This window comes from Hemiscyllium ocellatum, chromosome 38 (genome assembly GCF_020745735.1).
Source record: "Hemiscyllium ocellatum isolate sHemOce1 chromosome 38, sHemOce1.pat.X.cur, whole genome shotgun sequence".
NCBI lineage: Eukaryota > Metazoa > Chordata > Chondrichthyes > Orectolobiformes > Hemiscylliidae > Hemiscyllium > Hemiscyllium ocellatum.
In genome coordinates, this window is record NC_083438.1 from 33,882,835 (window position 1) to 33,900,149 (window position 17,315).

Sequence of the window (17,315 nt, forward strand, 5' to 3'; positions counted from 1 at the left end):
AGAAAGGGAACACACGAGTGCCCAGGTTAACGTTGAGCAATGCCAAACTAATCAAAAAAGTGAAGGGGAGGGCAGGGATTAAATCAAAATAGAATGGGAGGAGGAAATAAAACACTGCACACCCCGTGGTGCCCACCTCTCCCTGAAAGCCTCGAGGGTTCCCATGATCATACTTTAATTCAATTTTTATTTTATTCCCCACACTACCACCTAACTGCGGTAGAGCTTATTTTTTCCCCAGCACTCATGGTGTGTGTGTGCAGGTGTGAGACACAAGGTGCACGAACCTTTATTCAAATTCCCACCACCAGGAAGAAAGGAAACACCCGAGGGGCCAGTGACAAGCAGTGCCCTCACGTCGAAGGGCAATGCTGTGTGATCAAACAGTGAAGGGGAGGGTGGGGATTAAATCAAAATAGAGTTGGAGGGGGAACTAAAACTCTCCACACTCCATGGTGCCCACCTCTCCCTGATATCCTCGAGGGTTTCTGTGGTCATATCGGTCAGCCAGGCCTTCCTGATTGGCCCATGTTTACACCCCAATCCACAAGCTCATGTGAGACTCCCTCAGTAATCCACCTGGTTCCAGTCACTACAGAAGCCCTCTGTTTTGTTCATGTCCTAGGTATGGAAATCTGCCATCCTCACCCGGTCTGGTTTCTAATTAACTGCAGACCCTTTACTGGTCCCAGTGTAATTAGGGGTGAATCAAAAAATAAATGCTGAGTGACCCTAACATTATTATTTTTTAAAATTTGACCTCAACAATTCCTACACTGGCTGAAATTTCCTTGTCAATCTCTCCCCTTGCCTGAGACGCAGTGACCCTATGGTTCAAACCATCATATCTCTCTCTCTCTCTCTCTCCCTCTCCCCGTCTCTCTCTCTCTCCGTCTCTCTCTCTCTCTCTCTCTCTCCGTCTGTCTGTCTGACTCTCTCTCTCTCTCTCTCTCTCTCCGTCTGTCTGTCGGACTCTCTCTCTCTCTCTCTCCGTCTGTCTGTCTGACTCTCCGTCTCTCTCTCTCTCTCTCACTCTCTCTCTCTCTCTCTCTCTCTCTCTGGGAGTGGACTGTGGTGACTTTACCTTTTGGTACATTCTGACATGAACGTTGCAGGGAATTTAGCGGGTGGGAAAACCCCGGGAATTTTATTTAAATGCTCCAATTTCCTTTATTTTTTAAAAACATTTGCGTCACTCATTTTATCCTTGCTTACCCACCCCCACCTCATTCCAAATTTTGTTGTGTTTTTATCAGAAATAGGAGGAGGGGAAAGAGCTGGGGGGGGGGAGGGGTTGCATTGTGAAAAAGGCCACAGCGATGGGGAAGGGAGTTGTCAATCTGGACGGGATAAAATCACAGATTGGTCTGTCCAAATACACGCACTAAAAATGCAGCAGATGATGGAGATCTAAATCAAACAAGCTCAGAAAGCGCTGGAGAAACTCAGACCTACGCAGATGTGGTTGAATACTAACACCCTGCCAGCAACATCCACATCCCATGAATGAAGAAAGAATAATTTAAAACTTCTGTCATTCTATCAAAGTGAATACAAGCACCCTGGTTCGTGCACGGGATTTAGCCCCCCTCAGCCCCAGGGATTGTCCTGGTAGATCAGCACTGCAGCCTCCACCTCCTTCCTATCCTCTATCACCTCCACTTCCAAGGCTGCCTTTACCCTTCAGAGCGACACTATTCAGAACTGAAACCAGTCACTCCAGTTGGGGATCTGTCTCAGCAAACACCAGGCTGGCATTATGACCCATCCTGTGATTTAACCCCTTCGTTTCTGGGGAGGAGAATGGATGAGGTTGACATTGAGATTTAAAAGCTTTTTCACGTCTTTCTGGTCCTCCTCTCCATCGTCCCCCCAACACCCCACACCCGGCACCTTTCCCTGCCACTGCAGGAAGTGCAAAACGTGTGCCCACACCTCCACCCCACTCACCCCCATCCAAGGCCCCAAAGGATCCTTCCACATCTGACAGAAATTTACCTGAACCTCTACCAATGTCATCTACTGTATCCGTTGCACCCGATGTGGTCTCCTCTACATTGAGGAGACAGGACGCTTCCTTGCGGATTGTTTCAGAGAACATTTCAGGGACACCTGCACCCCCAACCCCATCGCCCCGTGGCTGAACACTTCAATTCCCCCTCCTACTCCGTCAAGGACATGCAGGTCCTGGGCCTCGTCCACCACCAAACCGTCACCACCCAACGCCTGGAGGAAGAACGCCTCCTATTCCGCTTGGGATTAATGTAGATTTCAACAGCTTCCTCATTTCCCCTCCTCTTCCCCCCCCCCCCCCAACATTTTCCCAATCCCAAGCCTCCAACTCGACACAATCCTCTTGACTTGTCCGTCACCTTTCCCATCTATCCGCTCCACCCTCCCCTCACCCTCCTCCACCTTCACATTCCTGTTGCATTCTCAGCTACCTTCCTGCCCATCCTCACCCCCTCCCATTTATCTCTCAGCCCCCGGCCCACAAACCTCATTCCTGATGAAGGGCTTATGCCTGAAACATTGATTCTCCTGCTCCTCAGGTACTGCCTGGCCTGCTATGCCTTTCCAGCACCACGCTGTCAACCTCGTTCTCCCCATCGTTTTGACTCTTTGTCTTCAACAGTTGCAGAAAGCCGTCGGGCCAGAGATTACCAAAAAGGACCTGGTGCCAGCCTTCCAGAACCTGCTGAAAGACTGTGAAGCAGAGGTGCGGGCATCCGCTGCAAGCAAGATCAAAGGTCAGGTTCCATTTCCAGTTTACTGTTTTGAAAGAAGCTGCAAAATCCTGTAGCAGTGCCCACTCCCTCAGCACTGACCCTCCGACAGTGCGGCACTCCCACAGCACTGACCCTCCGACAGTGTGGCACTCCCTCAGCACTGACTCTCTGACAGTGCGGCACTCCCTCAGCACTGACCCTCTGACAGTGCGGCACTCCCTCAGCACTGACCCTCCGACAGTGCGGCCCTCCCTCAGCACTGACCCTCCGACAGTGTGGTATTCCCTCAGCACTGACCCTCTGACAGTGCGGCACTCCCTCAGCACTGACCCTCTGACACTGCGGTGCTCCCTCGGCACTGACCCTCCGACAGTACGGCACTCCCTCAGCACTGACCCTCCGACAGTGCAGCACTCACTCAGCACTGACCCTCTGACAGTGCAGCACTCACTCAGCACTGACCCTCTGACAGTGCGGCACTCCATCAGCACTGACCCTCCGACAGTGCAGTACTCCCTCAGCACTGACCCTCCGACAGTGCAGCTCTCCCTCAGCACTGACCCTCCAATCGTGCAGCGCTCCCTCAGCACTGACCCTCCAATCGTGCAGCACTTACTCAGCGCTGACCCTCCAACTGTGCGGCACTCCGTCAGCACTGACCCTCCGACAGTGCGGCGCTCTCTCAGCACTGACCCTCCGACAGTGCAGCGCTCTCTCAGCACTGACCCTCTGAGATTGCAGTACTCCGTCAGCACTGACCCTCCGACTGTGTGGCGCTCTTTCAGCACTGACCCTCTGACAGTGCGGCACTCCCTCAGTACTGACCCTCTGACAGTGCGGCACTCCCTCAGCACTGACCCTCCGACAGTGCGGCGCTTCCTCAGCGCTGACTCTCCGACTGTGTCCACTCCCTCAGCACTGACCCTCCGACTGTGTCCACTCCCTCAGCACTGACCCTCCGACAGTGCAAAGCTCCCATTGGCAATGGCAATGTCCACCTCAAGGTTTATGGTGTAGTTCTCAATCCCAAAATCTTTTGCTCAATGTACTGCTCGATGTTGAATTTTGGCCATTGACATCATCTGTCCCGAACCTTGTTATTCATGTGGTTTCTGGAGCATGTGAGGTAGGATTCTAATGACGGCTCATTGCTGAAGAAGGGCTCATGCCCGAAACGTCGAATCTCCTGCTGTGCTTTTCCAGCAACACATTTTCAGCTCAGGATTCTAATGAAGGTTATCAATGAGTCACTGTTTCTTTCAGATTTCTGTGAGAATCTACCTACAGAGGGACAGCAGCAGATTATAATGACACATATTCTGCCCACTATTAAAGTAAGTATTTCAAATTTAACCCAGCCATTTTACCTGTACTTCACTCTGATTTCAGACAGAGCTTTGCTCAGTCCCCACCTTGTGCTGTCCCTGTCCTGGGAGTGTTTGATAGGGGACAGTGTAGAGGGAGCTTTACTCTGTATCTAACCCCGTGCTGTCCCTGTCCTGGGAGTGTTTGATGGGGGACAATGGAGAGAGAGATTTACTCTGTATCTAACCCCGTGCTGTCCCTGTCCTGGGAGTGTTTGATGGGGGGACAGTGTAGAGAGAGCTTTACTGTGTATCTAAGCCCGTGTTGCCCCTGTCCTGGGAGTGTTTGATGGGGGACAGTGTGGAGGCAGCTTTACTCTGTATCTAACCCTGTGCTCTACCTGGAGATTACCATTAACTACAAACCAAACTGGACTAGCCACTTACATACTGTAGCTGGAAGTGCAGGTCAGAGACTGGGAATCCTGCAGCAAGTAACTCCCCTCCTGACTCCCAAAGCCTGTCCCACCATCGACGAGGCACAAGTCAGGAGGGTGAGGGAATACTCCCCACTTGCCCCGGATGGAGGCAGCTCCAACAATACTCGAGAAGCTCGACACAATTCAGGACAAAGCATGCACTCCCTCCACCACCACCGATGGTCAGTAGCAGCAGTGCGTCCCATCAACAAGATGCACTGCAAAAATTCATCAAGGCTCCTTCGACAGCGCCTGGTATACTCTCGAGGGACAAGGGCATGTACATGGGAACACCACAGAGTTCCCATCCAAGCCGTTCCCTCGGCCGACTTGGAAATATTCTGCCATTCCTTCAGCGTCATTGGCTCAAAATCCTGGAATTCCCTCCTTAAGAGCAGTGTGGATCTACCTACAGCACATGGCCTGCAGCAGTTCAAGAAGGCAGCTCACCCCCACCTTCTCAAGGGGGCAACTCGGGATAAATAAATACCACACCCAGCCAGCAAGGCCCACATCTCATGCATGAATAAATTTCAAAATAAGTTTGCTTGATTTGAACAAGACATTGCACTAGGCTCTGAGGATAACCATAAATAACCATGTTGAGTCATTAGATTAGATTAGATTACTTAGTGTGGAAACAGGCCCTTTGGCCCAACAAGTCCACACCGACCTGCCGAAGCGCAACCCACCCATACCCCTACATTTACCCTTTTACCTAACACTACGGGCAATTTAGCATGGCCGATTCACCTGACCCGCACACCTTTGGACTGTGGGAGGAAACCGGAGCACCCGGAGGAAACCCACGCAGACATGGGGAGAACGTGCAAACTCCACACAGTCAGTTGCCTGAGGCGGGAATTGAACCCGGGTCTCTGGCGCTGTGAGGCAGCAGTGCTGACCACCGTGTCGCCGACATATTGACAAAACGTTCACTTTCAACAGTCATCATTAAAACAGTCACAAATTGTTCAGCAGCTGTCGATTGGACTCAATCTGCTGTCATCTAATGTAGCGTGATTCATCAGAATCTTCGATTGGTTTCTCTCTGGGGGTCCTCGGTAACTGCTGTTGTACTTTTTAGCCGTGCACTTCTGCAAAATAACTTGGCTCAGAGGTGGTGGACTGCTCACTTCATGCTTGACATGTTTTTTTCTTCCTTGTGCGATGTCTAATGCCAGTTTTGTCTCATGCTCCCCAGTTGTTCTGCCCTATGGGCCTGGGAGATTCCGCTCAGCTCCAGATGCTGATTTACAACCTCGGTTCTTTTGCACATGTTGATTGTTTTCTTGAAACTAGGTTTCAATCCTCTCTTAATAGACATACCCTCATTGTGAAACCTCTTATAGCTAATAAATTAGATTATCCTTCAGTTGCACAAATTCACAGGATTTTCTTGAGTTGCATTAATACAGTCACATATTAATCAGTGGACTCTGGGTCCCTAATATCGAATATGCGTTCAGTCAGGTTTCCAAATTTCTGCTGTCCATTTATTTTTGTCCTTCAGAGAGATGTCCGGGTGAAGGACACGTTGGAACAATTTCTTCCCGCAATGATAGAAGTCTCCCTACTCACAGCTGCTCTGGTTTCTTCAGTAAATCAGTCGCAATTTCATAATTTTGCTATCATGAATGGAAAAAATTACTGGTGCTGTGTTTTATTTCACTTTGGGCAGGGAGAGGAAGAATTGTAGCCAGTGTGTCTTACCCAGTGCTGTCTCCGGTGGCCTCCTTCCTTTTTTGGGGAATTTTTGTCAGATCTGAACGTTCCTGTGATCGTCTTTTGACAGTTGTGCTCTTAAAACACTCAATCTCAGCTGTACTTGGACACGTTTCAAGCTGAGTCTAGTTTGTACCTGTTTTTGTTGTACTGCATGTCTGCGATGGAACCTTCACTGTGGAAATCATGTGTCTGCAACAAGGTAGACGCAAATAGTTTAGTATGGTATTGCATTTCTTTGCTAAACACTGGCCTGAAGGGAATGTTTACTTCTCTGCAATAAAACTCTAATATACCCTGTCATTAGATTATAAATGACTGTAATCCTTCCCTGCGCACCAATAATCTTCTGCTCAGTTTCCTGGCCAGGGATTAGGTTCTGGAGGCTTATTTGAGGGCTGCTCAGTTATGACACAAAGCTTCGTTGGAAAAGGGGAATTCCTCTACCGCAGAGATGGGACAGGCGACACCATCGATTAAATACCAAAACCCAACCATCTCGATTGCGTTCCTGTTTTCCAGAGGTGATATATTTCTCAGCAGTGAATGGGAGCCTCAGCACTGCTGTTGGACATGAGCATAAGAATGTCTGGGGCAGGGTCTCAAGGTAGTCTCCAAGGAAAGCACCAATAATCCAATGTATGACAGATCGAAAGAGAGTGCGTGAAAGTAGCACAAAATGCCGTCTACGGGGGCCCCGCAATCACCAACGTGTGGTTACAAACACTCATACTTATGAACAGGAACCATACAGAGGTGTACTTTTAAAGATCTGACATATAAATGTTCCCCATACTCTCAAACAAATATTTTATATCGCTCTGCACTGTGCTCCAACTTGAGGACAAGCTGACCTATGAACGGACTCAAGAATGGAACCCATTCACAGACCGGGTATTTGTTTCAGTGGTTGAATATTAACACTCATCTTCCCAAGGTGCGTTCAGTATTGTCCATTCTACATTCTCCCCTCTCTACGTCGTGGTGTCACTGACAGCGGAGAGGTGGGTCCCCATTTCTCACTCCTGCTCTCGGTGTGCAACTCCCTCTTCTCTTGATGGCATCGGCCACCTAGAGGGAGGTCACATTCTCAGCGCCACCCCCATTCTAGGCCAGGCAGTCATGGCCCCAGCGCAGAGTGTGTGCAGGCGCTGGACCTGGTTTTTCGTAGCAATGTCCAACAGAACCATTCTGGTCTCTGAGAGATTTTCGGCAACTCCCCTGGGCAGACCTTGCCCTGCGTCTCACAGCAGCCCCATTTCCAGCTGAGGGCTGGTTCTGGATTCAGCAGGCTCCTGTTCTCAAACTGTCCTCCCGCTGTGAGGACCCTCAGCCATACCGTCTGGTGGTCTCTGCTCTGGTTCCCATGGATACTGACCTCCCCAGCCAGCTTTTGACCAAGCTGTGTCGGTGACTCGGGGTAACCTCCTGTAGCCCTCCCCCAGTAAACAGTGGGTGTCTCCACTAATAGGAGCAGGGAAGTGTCTCATGGCGGGGGGTGGGGGGAGGAGTGTATCGTTGGCTTCAGGCATGGCATGGTAGGGGGTTTGGGGGGGGGGGGGGTGCATGGGGAATAGCATAGTGATCCTGGGTTGCAGAGATTGTTGGATGCATTTTAAATGTGATACACAAATCATAGAATCTCGACAGTGTGGAAGTTGGCCATTTGGCCCGTCACGTCAACACCGACCATCCAAAAAGCATTCCACCCATACCCCATCCCTGTAACCCTGCATTTCCCATGGCCAATCCACCCTAACCTGTACATCTCTGGACATTATGGGGTAATTTAGCATGGCCAATCCACCCTAACCTGCACATCCCTGGGCCCTATGGGTAATTTAGCGTTGCCAATCCATTCTAACCTGCACATCCCTGGGCACTATGGGACAATTTAGTATGACCAATCCACCCTAACCCACACATCCCTGGGCACTATGGGCCAATGTAGCATGGCCAATCCACCCTGACCTGCACATCCCTGGGCACTATGGGACAATTTAGCATGACCAATCCACCCTATACTGCACATCCCTGGACACTATGAGTAACTTAACATGGCGAATCCACCCTAACCTACACATCCCTGGATGCTATGGGACAATTTAGTATGGCCAATCCACCCTAAACTACACATCCCTGGACACTATGGGCCAATGTAGCATGGCCAATCCACCCTAACCTCCACATCCCTGAGCACTATGGGACAATTTAGCATGGCCAATCCACCCTAACTTGTACACCTTTGGACTGTGGGAGGAAACCAGAGCACCTGGAGGGGCCCCACGCAGACACAGGGAGAATGTGCAAACCCCACAGAGACAGTAGCCCGAGTGTGGAATCAAACCCAGCTCCCTGGTGCTGTGAGACAGCAGTGCTAACCACTGAGCCACCGTGCCACCCAAGATGTTGGAGCCCAGAGTGCCCCATGGGGAACAGACTGCCCTGCCCTGCAGGAACTCTTTAGCCATGTGTCCGAGGGAAGGATATGCACGTGATCAACCCCTGCTTTTCAGTCCACCTTAGCTTAATCTCAAAACAGGAGGAGTCTGCCCTCTGTGTCTAACTCTGAGCTGGAGCTGCAGTGTGGAAAGTCAGAATGGTTCTCACTGAGCTGTGTTCTGCCTTGAAACAGGACATGGTATCGGACGCGAATGAGCATGTGAAGTCTGCTCTAGCTGCTGTTATTATGGGCTTGTCACCGATGCTGGGGAAGGAGAACACCATCGAACATCTCCTGCCCCTCTTCCTCGCACAGCTGAAAGATGATGTGAGTGTCTCTCTGTGTGCCGAGAAGTTCCTATTGAACCTGTTCCCACTGCCTGTTAAGGCAGCATGTTCAAGATAAACAGCTCACTGTGTGAGTAACAAACTCTCTGTGCCCTCGCTGATTTGACACTTTGCTGCAATTTACTTTACCACCACTGCCTTCTTTCCCTCTCTTCACTGTCACTATCTCTCTCTCTGCATGGTCACTGTCTCTCTCTCCTTTGTCACTGTCTCTCTCTCTCCCTCTCCCCCCACTGTCACTGTCTCCCTTTCTCTCACTCTCTCTGCATTTCACTGTCTCTCACTCCACTGTCACAGTCTCTCTCTCTCACTCCACTATCATTCTCTCTCTCTCTCTCTCTCTCTGTCTCTCTCTCCATTGTCACTGTCTGCCTTTCTCTCTGCACTGTCACTGTCTTTGTATCTCTCTCTGTCTACTGTCACTGTCTCACTTTCTCTCAATTTGGAGAGGCCGGTGTTGGACTGGGGCGTACAAAGTTAAAAATCCCACAACACCAGGTCATAGTCCAACAGGTTTAATTGGAAGCACACTTGCTTTCAGAACAATGCTCCTTCATCAGGTGATAGTGGAGGGTTCAATCCTAACACAGAATTTATAGCAAAAATTTACAGTGTGATATAACTGAAATTATACATTGAAAAATACCTTGATTGTCTGTTGAGTCTTTCATCTGTTTGAATACCATGATAGTTTCACTTCTTTCATGTGTAAATCACAAAACCTCAAATGAGGAGGAACGTGACAGACACCTGGAAGTACTCGGGGATGCCCTCACAAGAACGGGGTATGATGCCCAACTCATCGACCGCCAGTTTCGACGTGCCACAGCAAGGAACCGTAATGACCTCCTCAGGAGAGAGACACGTGCTGCAACGACAGGGTACCCTTCGTTGTTCAGTATTTCCCAGGGGCTGAAAAACTACACCATGATCTTCGTGACCTGCAACACATTATTAATGAGGATGAGCACCTCACCAAGACCTTCCCCACACCTCCACTGCTCACCTTTAAACAACCGCCAAACCTCAAACAGATCGTTGTTCGTAGCAAACTGCCCGGCTCTCAGGACAACTCCATACCACCCTGTCATGGTGGACGCTGCAAGTCGTGTCAGAGTGTGGGCATAGATTCCACCATTACGCGTGGGGACACCTCCCACCTTGTACGTGGCAGGCACTCATGTGACTCAGCCAGCGTTGTCTATCTTATACGCTGCAGGCAAGGATGCCCGGAGGCATGGTACATTGGGGAAACCGAGCAAAGGCTACGACAACGGATGAATGGGCACCGCACAACAATCAACAGACAGGAGGGTTCCCTCCCAGTTACACTTCAGTGGTCCAGGACATTCATCCTCAGACCTTCGGGTGACCATCCGCCAAGATGGACTTCGGGACAGGCAGCAGAGGAAAGTGGCCGAGCAGAGGCTGATAGCTAAGTTCCATATCCATAGGGGGTACCTTGGGGTCATGTCACATTACAGGTGACCATCATTGTACTATATATTTATATATATTATACACACACACATACATCCTCTCAGAGACTTAGACCACTCTACACTCACTCACTCACATAAACACTCTCTCTCACGGACACTCACAACCCCCCATCCCAGACACACGCACACACTCCCACACTTTCACATGCACCTCCTCACAGATTTAAGACACTCTACACTCACTACACACATATATACATTCTCACACTCTCAACCCCCAACCCAGATAGACACACAGACACACACAAGACAGACAAAGACCCACATGCACACATATGTTTTATGGAGTGAATTTGTACTTGCAGAGTTACATTGTACTTTGCTCAAAAACTGCATGAATTCATGTAAAACTCTGTTATCTCACTTTTTAGATTAGAATCAATCTAAACATCAGGTCATAGACAGAGAACACCGGGGGGCTAACACCTTCAACCTATTGTCTAGCTATCGCCATTGTTACAGCTAACCCGAGAATGCAACTTGTTAAAAAAAGGTTTTGTGATTTACACATGAAAGAAGTGAAACTATCATGGTATTCGAACAGATGAAAGACTCAACAAACAATTAAGGTATTTTTCAGTGTATAATTTCAGGTACATCACACTGTAAATTTTGCTATAAATTCTGTGTTAGGATCGAGCCCTCCACAATCACCTGATGAAGGAGCGTCGCTCCGAAAGCTAGTGTGCTTCCAATTAAACCTGTTGGACTATAACCTGGTGTTGTGTGATTTTTTTCCCTTTCTCTCGCTCTCTCTGCATTTCACTGTCTCTTGCTCCACTGTCACGGTCACGCTCTCTCTCTCCATTGTCACTGTCTGCCTTTCTCTCTCTACTGTCGCTATCTGCCTTTCTCTTGCTCTTTCTGCACTGTCACTGTCTCTCTCTCTCTCTCTCTCTCTGTACTGTCACTGTCTCCCTTTCTCTTTTCTCTTTTCTCTCTCTCTCTCTCTCTGTACTGTCACTGTCTCCCTTTCTCTTTTCTCTCTCTCTCTCTGCACTGTCACTGTCTCTCTCTCTCTTTCTGTGCACTATCACTCACTCTTTCTTCACTGTCTCCATTTCTCTCTCTCTTTCTCTCTGCATTGTCACTGTCTCCCTTTCTCTTTCTCTCTCTCTCTCTCTCTTTCTCTACACTGCCAGTGTCTCTCTTTCTCTCTGCACTCTGTCTATCTTGGTCTCTCTCTCTGCTCTCTTACTCTCCACCTACCTGTTTTGGTCTACTGTATTTCCCCCTCTCTCTGCTCTCTTTTTCTCTTCGCGATCTCTATCTTTTTCTGTGCTCTCTCCCTATCTCTGTCTTTATTTTTCTCTGCTCTCTGTTTCTCCCTCTCACTATGTGCTCTCTCTCCCGCTTCACACACTCCTTCTCTCTCTGTGATGTGTCTTTCTGATTCTCTCTTTTTTTTCCCTCTCTTTCTACTTGTTCTGTCTGCATGCTCTCTCTCCCTGTGCACGTCTCTACCACTCCCTCTGTCTCTCTCTCTCTTGCCCTGCAGTGCCCAGAGGTCCGACTGAACATCATTTCCAATCTGGACTGTGTGAACGAGGTGATTGGCATCAGGCAGCTGTCACAGTCTCTGCTCCCTGCCATCGTTGAACTGGCAGAAGATGCCAAATGGCGGGTGCGATTGGCCATCATTGAGTACATGCCTCTGTTGGCAGGCCAGCTAGTAAGTATATGGTTGGATTTACTCATTAAGAAAGACAGAATTCTAATTTCTCTAGCATCTTTCACCACCTCAGGATGTCGCTCAGTGTTTCACATCCAATGAGGTGACTTTCTGGAAGTGTGGTCTCTCTCGTCACAGGGCGGCCATTTTGCACACAGCAAGGTCCCACAAACAGCAACACGTCCAGGAGCCGCCTCATCTGTTTCAATGACCCTAGCTGAGGGATAGATATCAGCCCCAGAAAACTGTTTTGAGTGTTGTTGGAGCTGCCTTCAGCCGGGCAAATGCTTAGTTCTTGCCTTGTCGATAGTGGACAGGCTTGGCAGGATCAGAGGGTGGTGAGTTGCTGGCTGCAGAATTTCCAGTCTCTGAGCTGCTCTCATCGGTCATAGTTCAGCCATGGCTGGGGCCATTTCAGTTTCTGATCAATGATGACTACCAACCCCCCCCTCCCAAAACACACACACACACACACACACACACACGGATTTAAATATAGGCTATTCAGTGACGGTAATTCCATAAACATCCGGGAGAGATGGTTTGATTCAGTAGTATTGGTTGAATGGGACTCCTGTTCCTGTGTAACAGGCTGGAGGAGGGGGGCTGAATGGCCTTCATCTGTTGCTCTGTATGCCGAATGTATTGACAGCTGCGTAAGGAGAAGGAGGATCTGTGCTTTGGTGCTGGGTCCGTTAGCCATGAGAGAGTGGCTGGGTGCACAGGACGGTGAAAATACACAGCCGGTGTGATATTCAGTCTGTCTGCTGCAGGGACTGGGCACACAGCCCCCCTTTACAAATATCGTCTGTTTTCCTCCACAGGGTGTTGAATTCTTCAATGAGAAACTGAACTCCCTCTGCATGGCGTGGCTGGTGGATCATGGTGAGGATAATGTTGCTTCAGTGTAAACACTGATGTATGAGTATTGGACATTTTTATTCAGGAGGAGGGTGGGGGGCAACCTTATGAGGGAGATTGTACCTTGGGCTACTCTAGTCATTGCATAATGTAGGAACTTGGAGCAGGAGGAGGCCATTCAGCCCCTCGAGAGTCTCCGCTATTCTGCTAGATCACAGGTTTTCTTATTCATTGATGGGATGTGGACATTGCTGGCTGGGCTAGCATTTATCGTCCATCCTAATTGCCCCCACAGTAGTTAAGATGGGGGACACGTTGGCTCAGTGGTTAGCCAGGGACCTGGGTCTGATTCCAGCCTCGGGCGACTGTCTGTACATCTCCCCGTGTCTGTGTGGGTTTCCTCCGGGTGCTCCGGTTTCCTCCCGCAGTCCAAAGATGTGTAGGTTAGGGTGGATTGGCCATGCTAAATTGTCCCAGAGTGCCCAGGGATGTGCAGGTTAGGGTGGATTGGCCATGGGAAATTGTCCCATAGTGTCCAGAGATGTGCAGGTTAGGGTGGATTGGCCATGGGAAATTGTCCCATAGTGTCCAGGGATGTGTAGGTTAGGGTGGATTGGCCATGCTAAATTGTCCCATAGTGCCCAGGGATGTGCAGGTTAGGGTGGATTGGCCATGCTAAATTGTCCCATAGTGCCCAGGGATGTGCAGGTTAGGGTGGATTGGCCATGCTAAATTGTCCCAGAGTGCCCAGGGATGTGCAGGTTAGGGTGGATTGGCCATGGGAAATTGTCCCATAGTGTCCAGAGATGTGCAGGTTAGGGTGGATTGGCCATGGGAAATTGTCCCATAGTGTCCAGGGATGTGTAGGTTAGGGTGGATTGGCCATGCTAAATTGTCCCATAGTGCCCAGGGATGTGCAGGTTAGGGTGGATTGGCCATGCTAAATTGTCCCATAGTGCCCAGGGGTGTGCAGGTTAGGGTGGATTGGCCATGGGAAATTGTCCCATAGTGTCCAGAGATGTGCAGGTTAGGGTGGATTGGCCATGCTAAATTGTCCCATAGTGTCCAGGGATGTGTAGGTTAGGGTGGATTGGCCATGCTAAATTGTCCCATAGTGTCCAGGGATGTGTAGGTTAGGGTGGATTGGCCATGCTAAATTGTCCCATAGTGCCCAGGGGTGTGCAGGTTAGGGTGGATTGGCCATGGGAAATTGTCCCATAGTGTCCAGGGATGTGTAGGTTAGGGTGGATTGGCCATGGGAAATTGTCCCATAGTGTCCAGGGATGTGCAGGTTAGGGTGGATTGGCCATGCTAAATTGTCCCATAGTGTCCAGGGATGTGTAGGTTAGGGTGGATTGGCCATGCTAAATTGTCCCATAGTGTCCAGGGATGTGTAGGTTAGGGTGGATTGGCCATGCTAAATTGTCCCATAGTGCCCAGGGGTGTGCAGGTTAGGGTGGATTGGCCATGGGAAATTGTCCCATAGTGTCCAGGGATGTGTAGGTTAGGTGCATTAGCCAGGGGAAATGTGAAGTGGTAGGGGAATGGGTCTGGGTGGTATACTCTTCGCACGGTCAGTATGGGACATGTTGGGCCAAATGGCCTGTTTCTACACTGTAGGGATTCTATAAAGAGTCAGCTACATTGCTGATGCTGTCCCTCAACTCCACGTCATAGCATTATTACAGTGCAAGAGGCTGTTCAGTCCACGGGGTCTGCATCAACGTTTTGAGCATTCCAATTTACTTCCCTCTAACCATAATCCTGGAGATTGGATGGTTTACTCAGAAACAACATCCTCTTGAATTCCCTGGTTTAACCAGCTTCCACAACACTCCCAGGCTGATCTTTCCTAACCAAAACACTCACTGTGTGAACAATGGTGTTCTCACCCCGCATTTGCTTCTTTCGGCAAAACACTTTAAAACTATTCCATTCTCACCCTTCATCCATTCCGAGCAGGAATTTCTACCTGTCCACAGGATTTTCAAACTTCAGTCAGATCTCCCTCAGTGTTCTATGCACTAAGGACACTTCTGCAAATGATTCAGTCGTTTCTCATCCCACCCCCCACCTTTTCCTCCACATCCCATCCCCCACCTTTTCCTCCACATAGTTGGTTATGTGGAACAATTCATCTTCCACAGCTACACTGGCACTACCTCCCCCCCACCTTTTCCTCCCCATACTCACTCTGAACAACGTCTCTTTCCAATCCTCCCACTTCCTCCAAACCAAAGGAGTAGCCATGGGCACTCGCATAGTCCCCAGCTATGCCTGCCTCTTTGTTGGATATGTGGAACAGTCCATCTTCCGCAGCTACACTGGCACCACCCCCCACGTTTTCCTCTGCATAAAAATTTACTGCATCCGCTGCACCCGATGTGGCCTCCTATACATTGGAGAGACAGACCGCCTACTTGCTGAACATTTCAGAGAACACCTCTGGGACACCCGGACCAACCAACCCGACCGCCCCGTGGCTGAACACTTTAACTCTCCCTCCCACTCCGCCAAAGACATGTAGGTCCTTGGCCTCCTCCATCGCCAGACCATGGCAACACGTCTCCTGGTGGAAGAGTGCCTCATCCTCCACCTAGGAACCGTCCAACCACAAGGGATGAATGCAGATTTCTCCAGCTTTCTCATTTCCCCTCCCCCTACCTTATCTCAGTCCCAACCCTCAGACTCAGCACCGCCTTCTTGACCTGCAATCTTCTTCCCGACCTCTCCACCCCCACCCCCTCTCCAGTCTCACCTTAACCTCCTTCCACCTATCGTATACCCAGCGCCCCTCCCCCCTACCTTTTATCTTAGCCTGCTTGGCACACTCTCCTCATTCCTGAAGAAGGGCTCATGCCCGAAACGTCGATTCTCCTGCTCCTTTGATGCTGCCTGACCTGCTGCGCTTTTCCAGCAACACATTTTTGAGTTCCTCATCACAGCCCACTTTTCCTGCCCTCTCATCATAATCCTGACTGATCCAAAATCTACCAATCTCAGCTTTAAATATGTACAAGGATCCTGCCCCCACAACTCTCCATGGTAAGGAGTTCCCTCTTCGCCTCAGTCTTAAATTGACACTCCTTTATTCTGAGTCCTCAACTGTCCCATGAGTGGAAATGCCCTCTCGGTATGCACCCTGTTAAGAATCCGATATTTTTCAAGGTAGCTAGAAATCCACAAGTCTGTCTCGAACATATTCAATGACTTCAAGCTTCCATAGGCCTCTAGAGGATTCGAAAATTCTAAAACCTCACCATCCAGGATTTATTTTTGTTCCCTTGTGGGTGTTGCTGGCTGGGCCCAGCATTTATTTTCTCTCCTTAGTTGCCCTTTCAGAAGGTGGTGGTGAGCTGCCTTCTTGAGCTGTAGCTTATGTGAAGAAATTCTGAACTCTACTGCACCCTTAATATGAGACTGTGTCCTTTGGTTCTGCCCCCCCCCCTCGCCAAAGCCAATGAGAAACATCCTTCCCACATCCATCCTCTTGAGGCCTGTACAATACAATGAGCTCACCTTTCATTTATCTCATAGCGACGGAATACTGACCTGGTTTACTCAATCTTTCCTCAGGGGACAATTCCAGAGGTCAGTTCTGGTGAAAGGTGGTCATTTCCGGTGTGATTTCCAAACTTGATCCCTGAAACCATAATTCAATCCAGTTTCTGCTGCCCTCTTACTGACCCCCCCCCCCCCCCCCCCAAGAACCATCTTCTTAGAACTTTGCACATTTTTTTCCCTCATCAGATAATTTTTTTTAGATTCCATTCCCTACAGTGTGGAAACAGGCCCTTCGGCCCAACAAGTCCATACAGAGCCTCTGAAGAGTAACCCACCCAGACCCATTCCCCTAAATTTACCCCGACTCATGCTTAAAAATGTGTTGCTGGAAAAAGCGCAGCAGGTCAGGCAGCATCAAAGGAACAGGAGAATCGACGTTTCGGGCATAAGCCCTTCTTCAGCCCTGACCTAATGCACCTAACACCACGGGCAATTTAACATGGCCAGTTCACATGGTTTTTTTGCTTCTTCTGCCACTTAGTTGGCATGAGTGTGTGCCCGCTGGGGTTCTCTAAGCTTCCGCCAATGGGAGATGTTCCTCACGTGAGTTTGAACGCCTTGATTGAACCTCCTTCCAGATGTTTCAGCCCCAGTTCCTCCAGTCTGTCCAGGTAGCTGAAGTCCCTTCCATCTGGAATGAGATCCTTGAGAAGATCCTTTATCCGAAATGCTCGGGACCAGCTGTTCTT

At 49.6% G+C, this 17,315-nt stretch overlaps 1 protein-coding gene across 1 annotated transcript in view; it reads left to right on the plus strand.

The window, feature by feature from the left end:
• The window catches only part of LOC132833980 (serine/threonine-protein phosphatase 2A 65 kDa regulatory subunit A alpha isoform-like), a 45,207-nt gene that overhangs the window by 16,550 nt on the left and 11,342 nt on the right, over window positions 1-17,315 (plus strand). Inside the window, exons 7-11 of the mRNA XM_060852690.1 lie at window positions 2,636-2,750; window positions 3,993-4,063; window positions 8,873-9,007; window positions 12,028-12,201; window positions 13,026-13,086. Coding sequence (XP_060708673.1) covers window positions 2,636-2,750; window positions 3,993-4,063; window positions 8,873-9,007; window positions 12,028-12,201; window positions 13,026-13,086 — 556 coding nt within the window. The remainder of the gene's footprint in view (window positions 1-2,635; window positions 2,751-3,992; window positions 4,064-8,872; window positions 9,008-12,027; window positions 12,202-13,025; window positions 13,087-17,315) is intronic.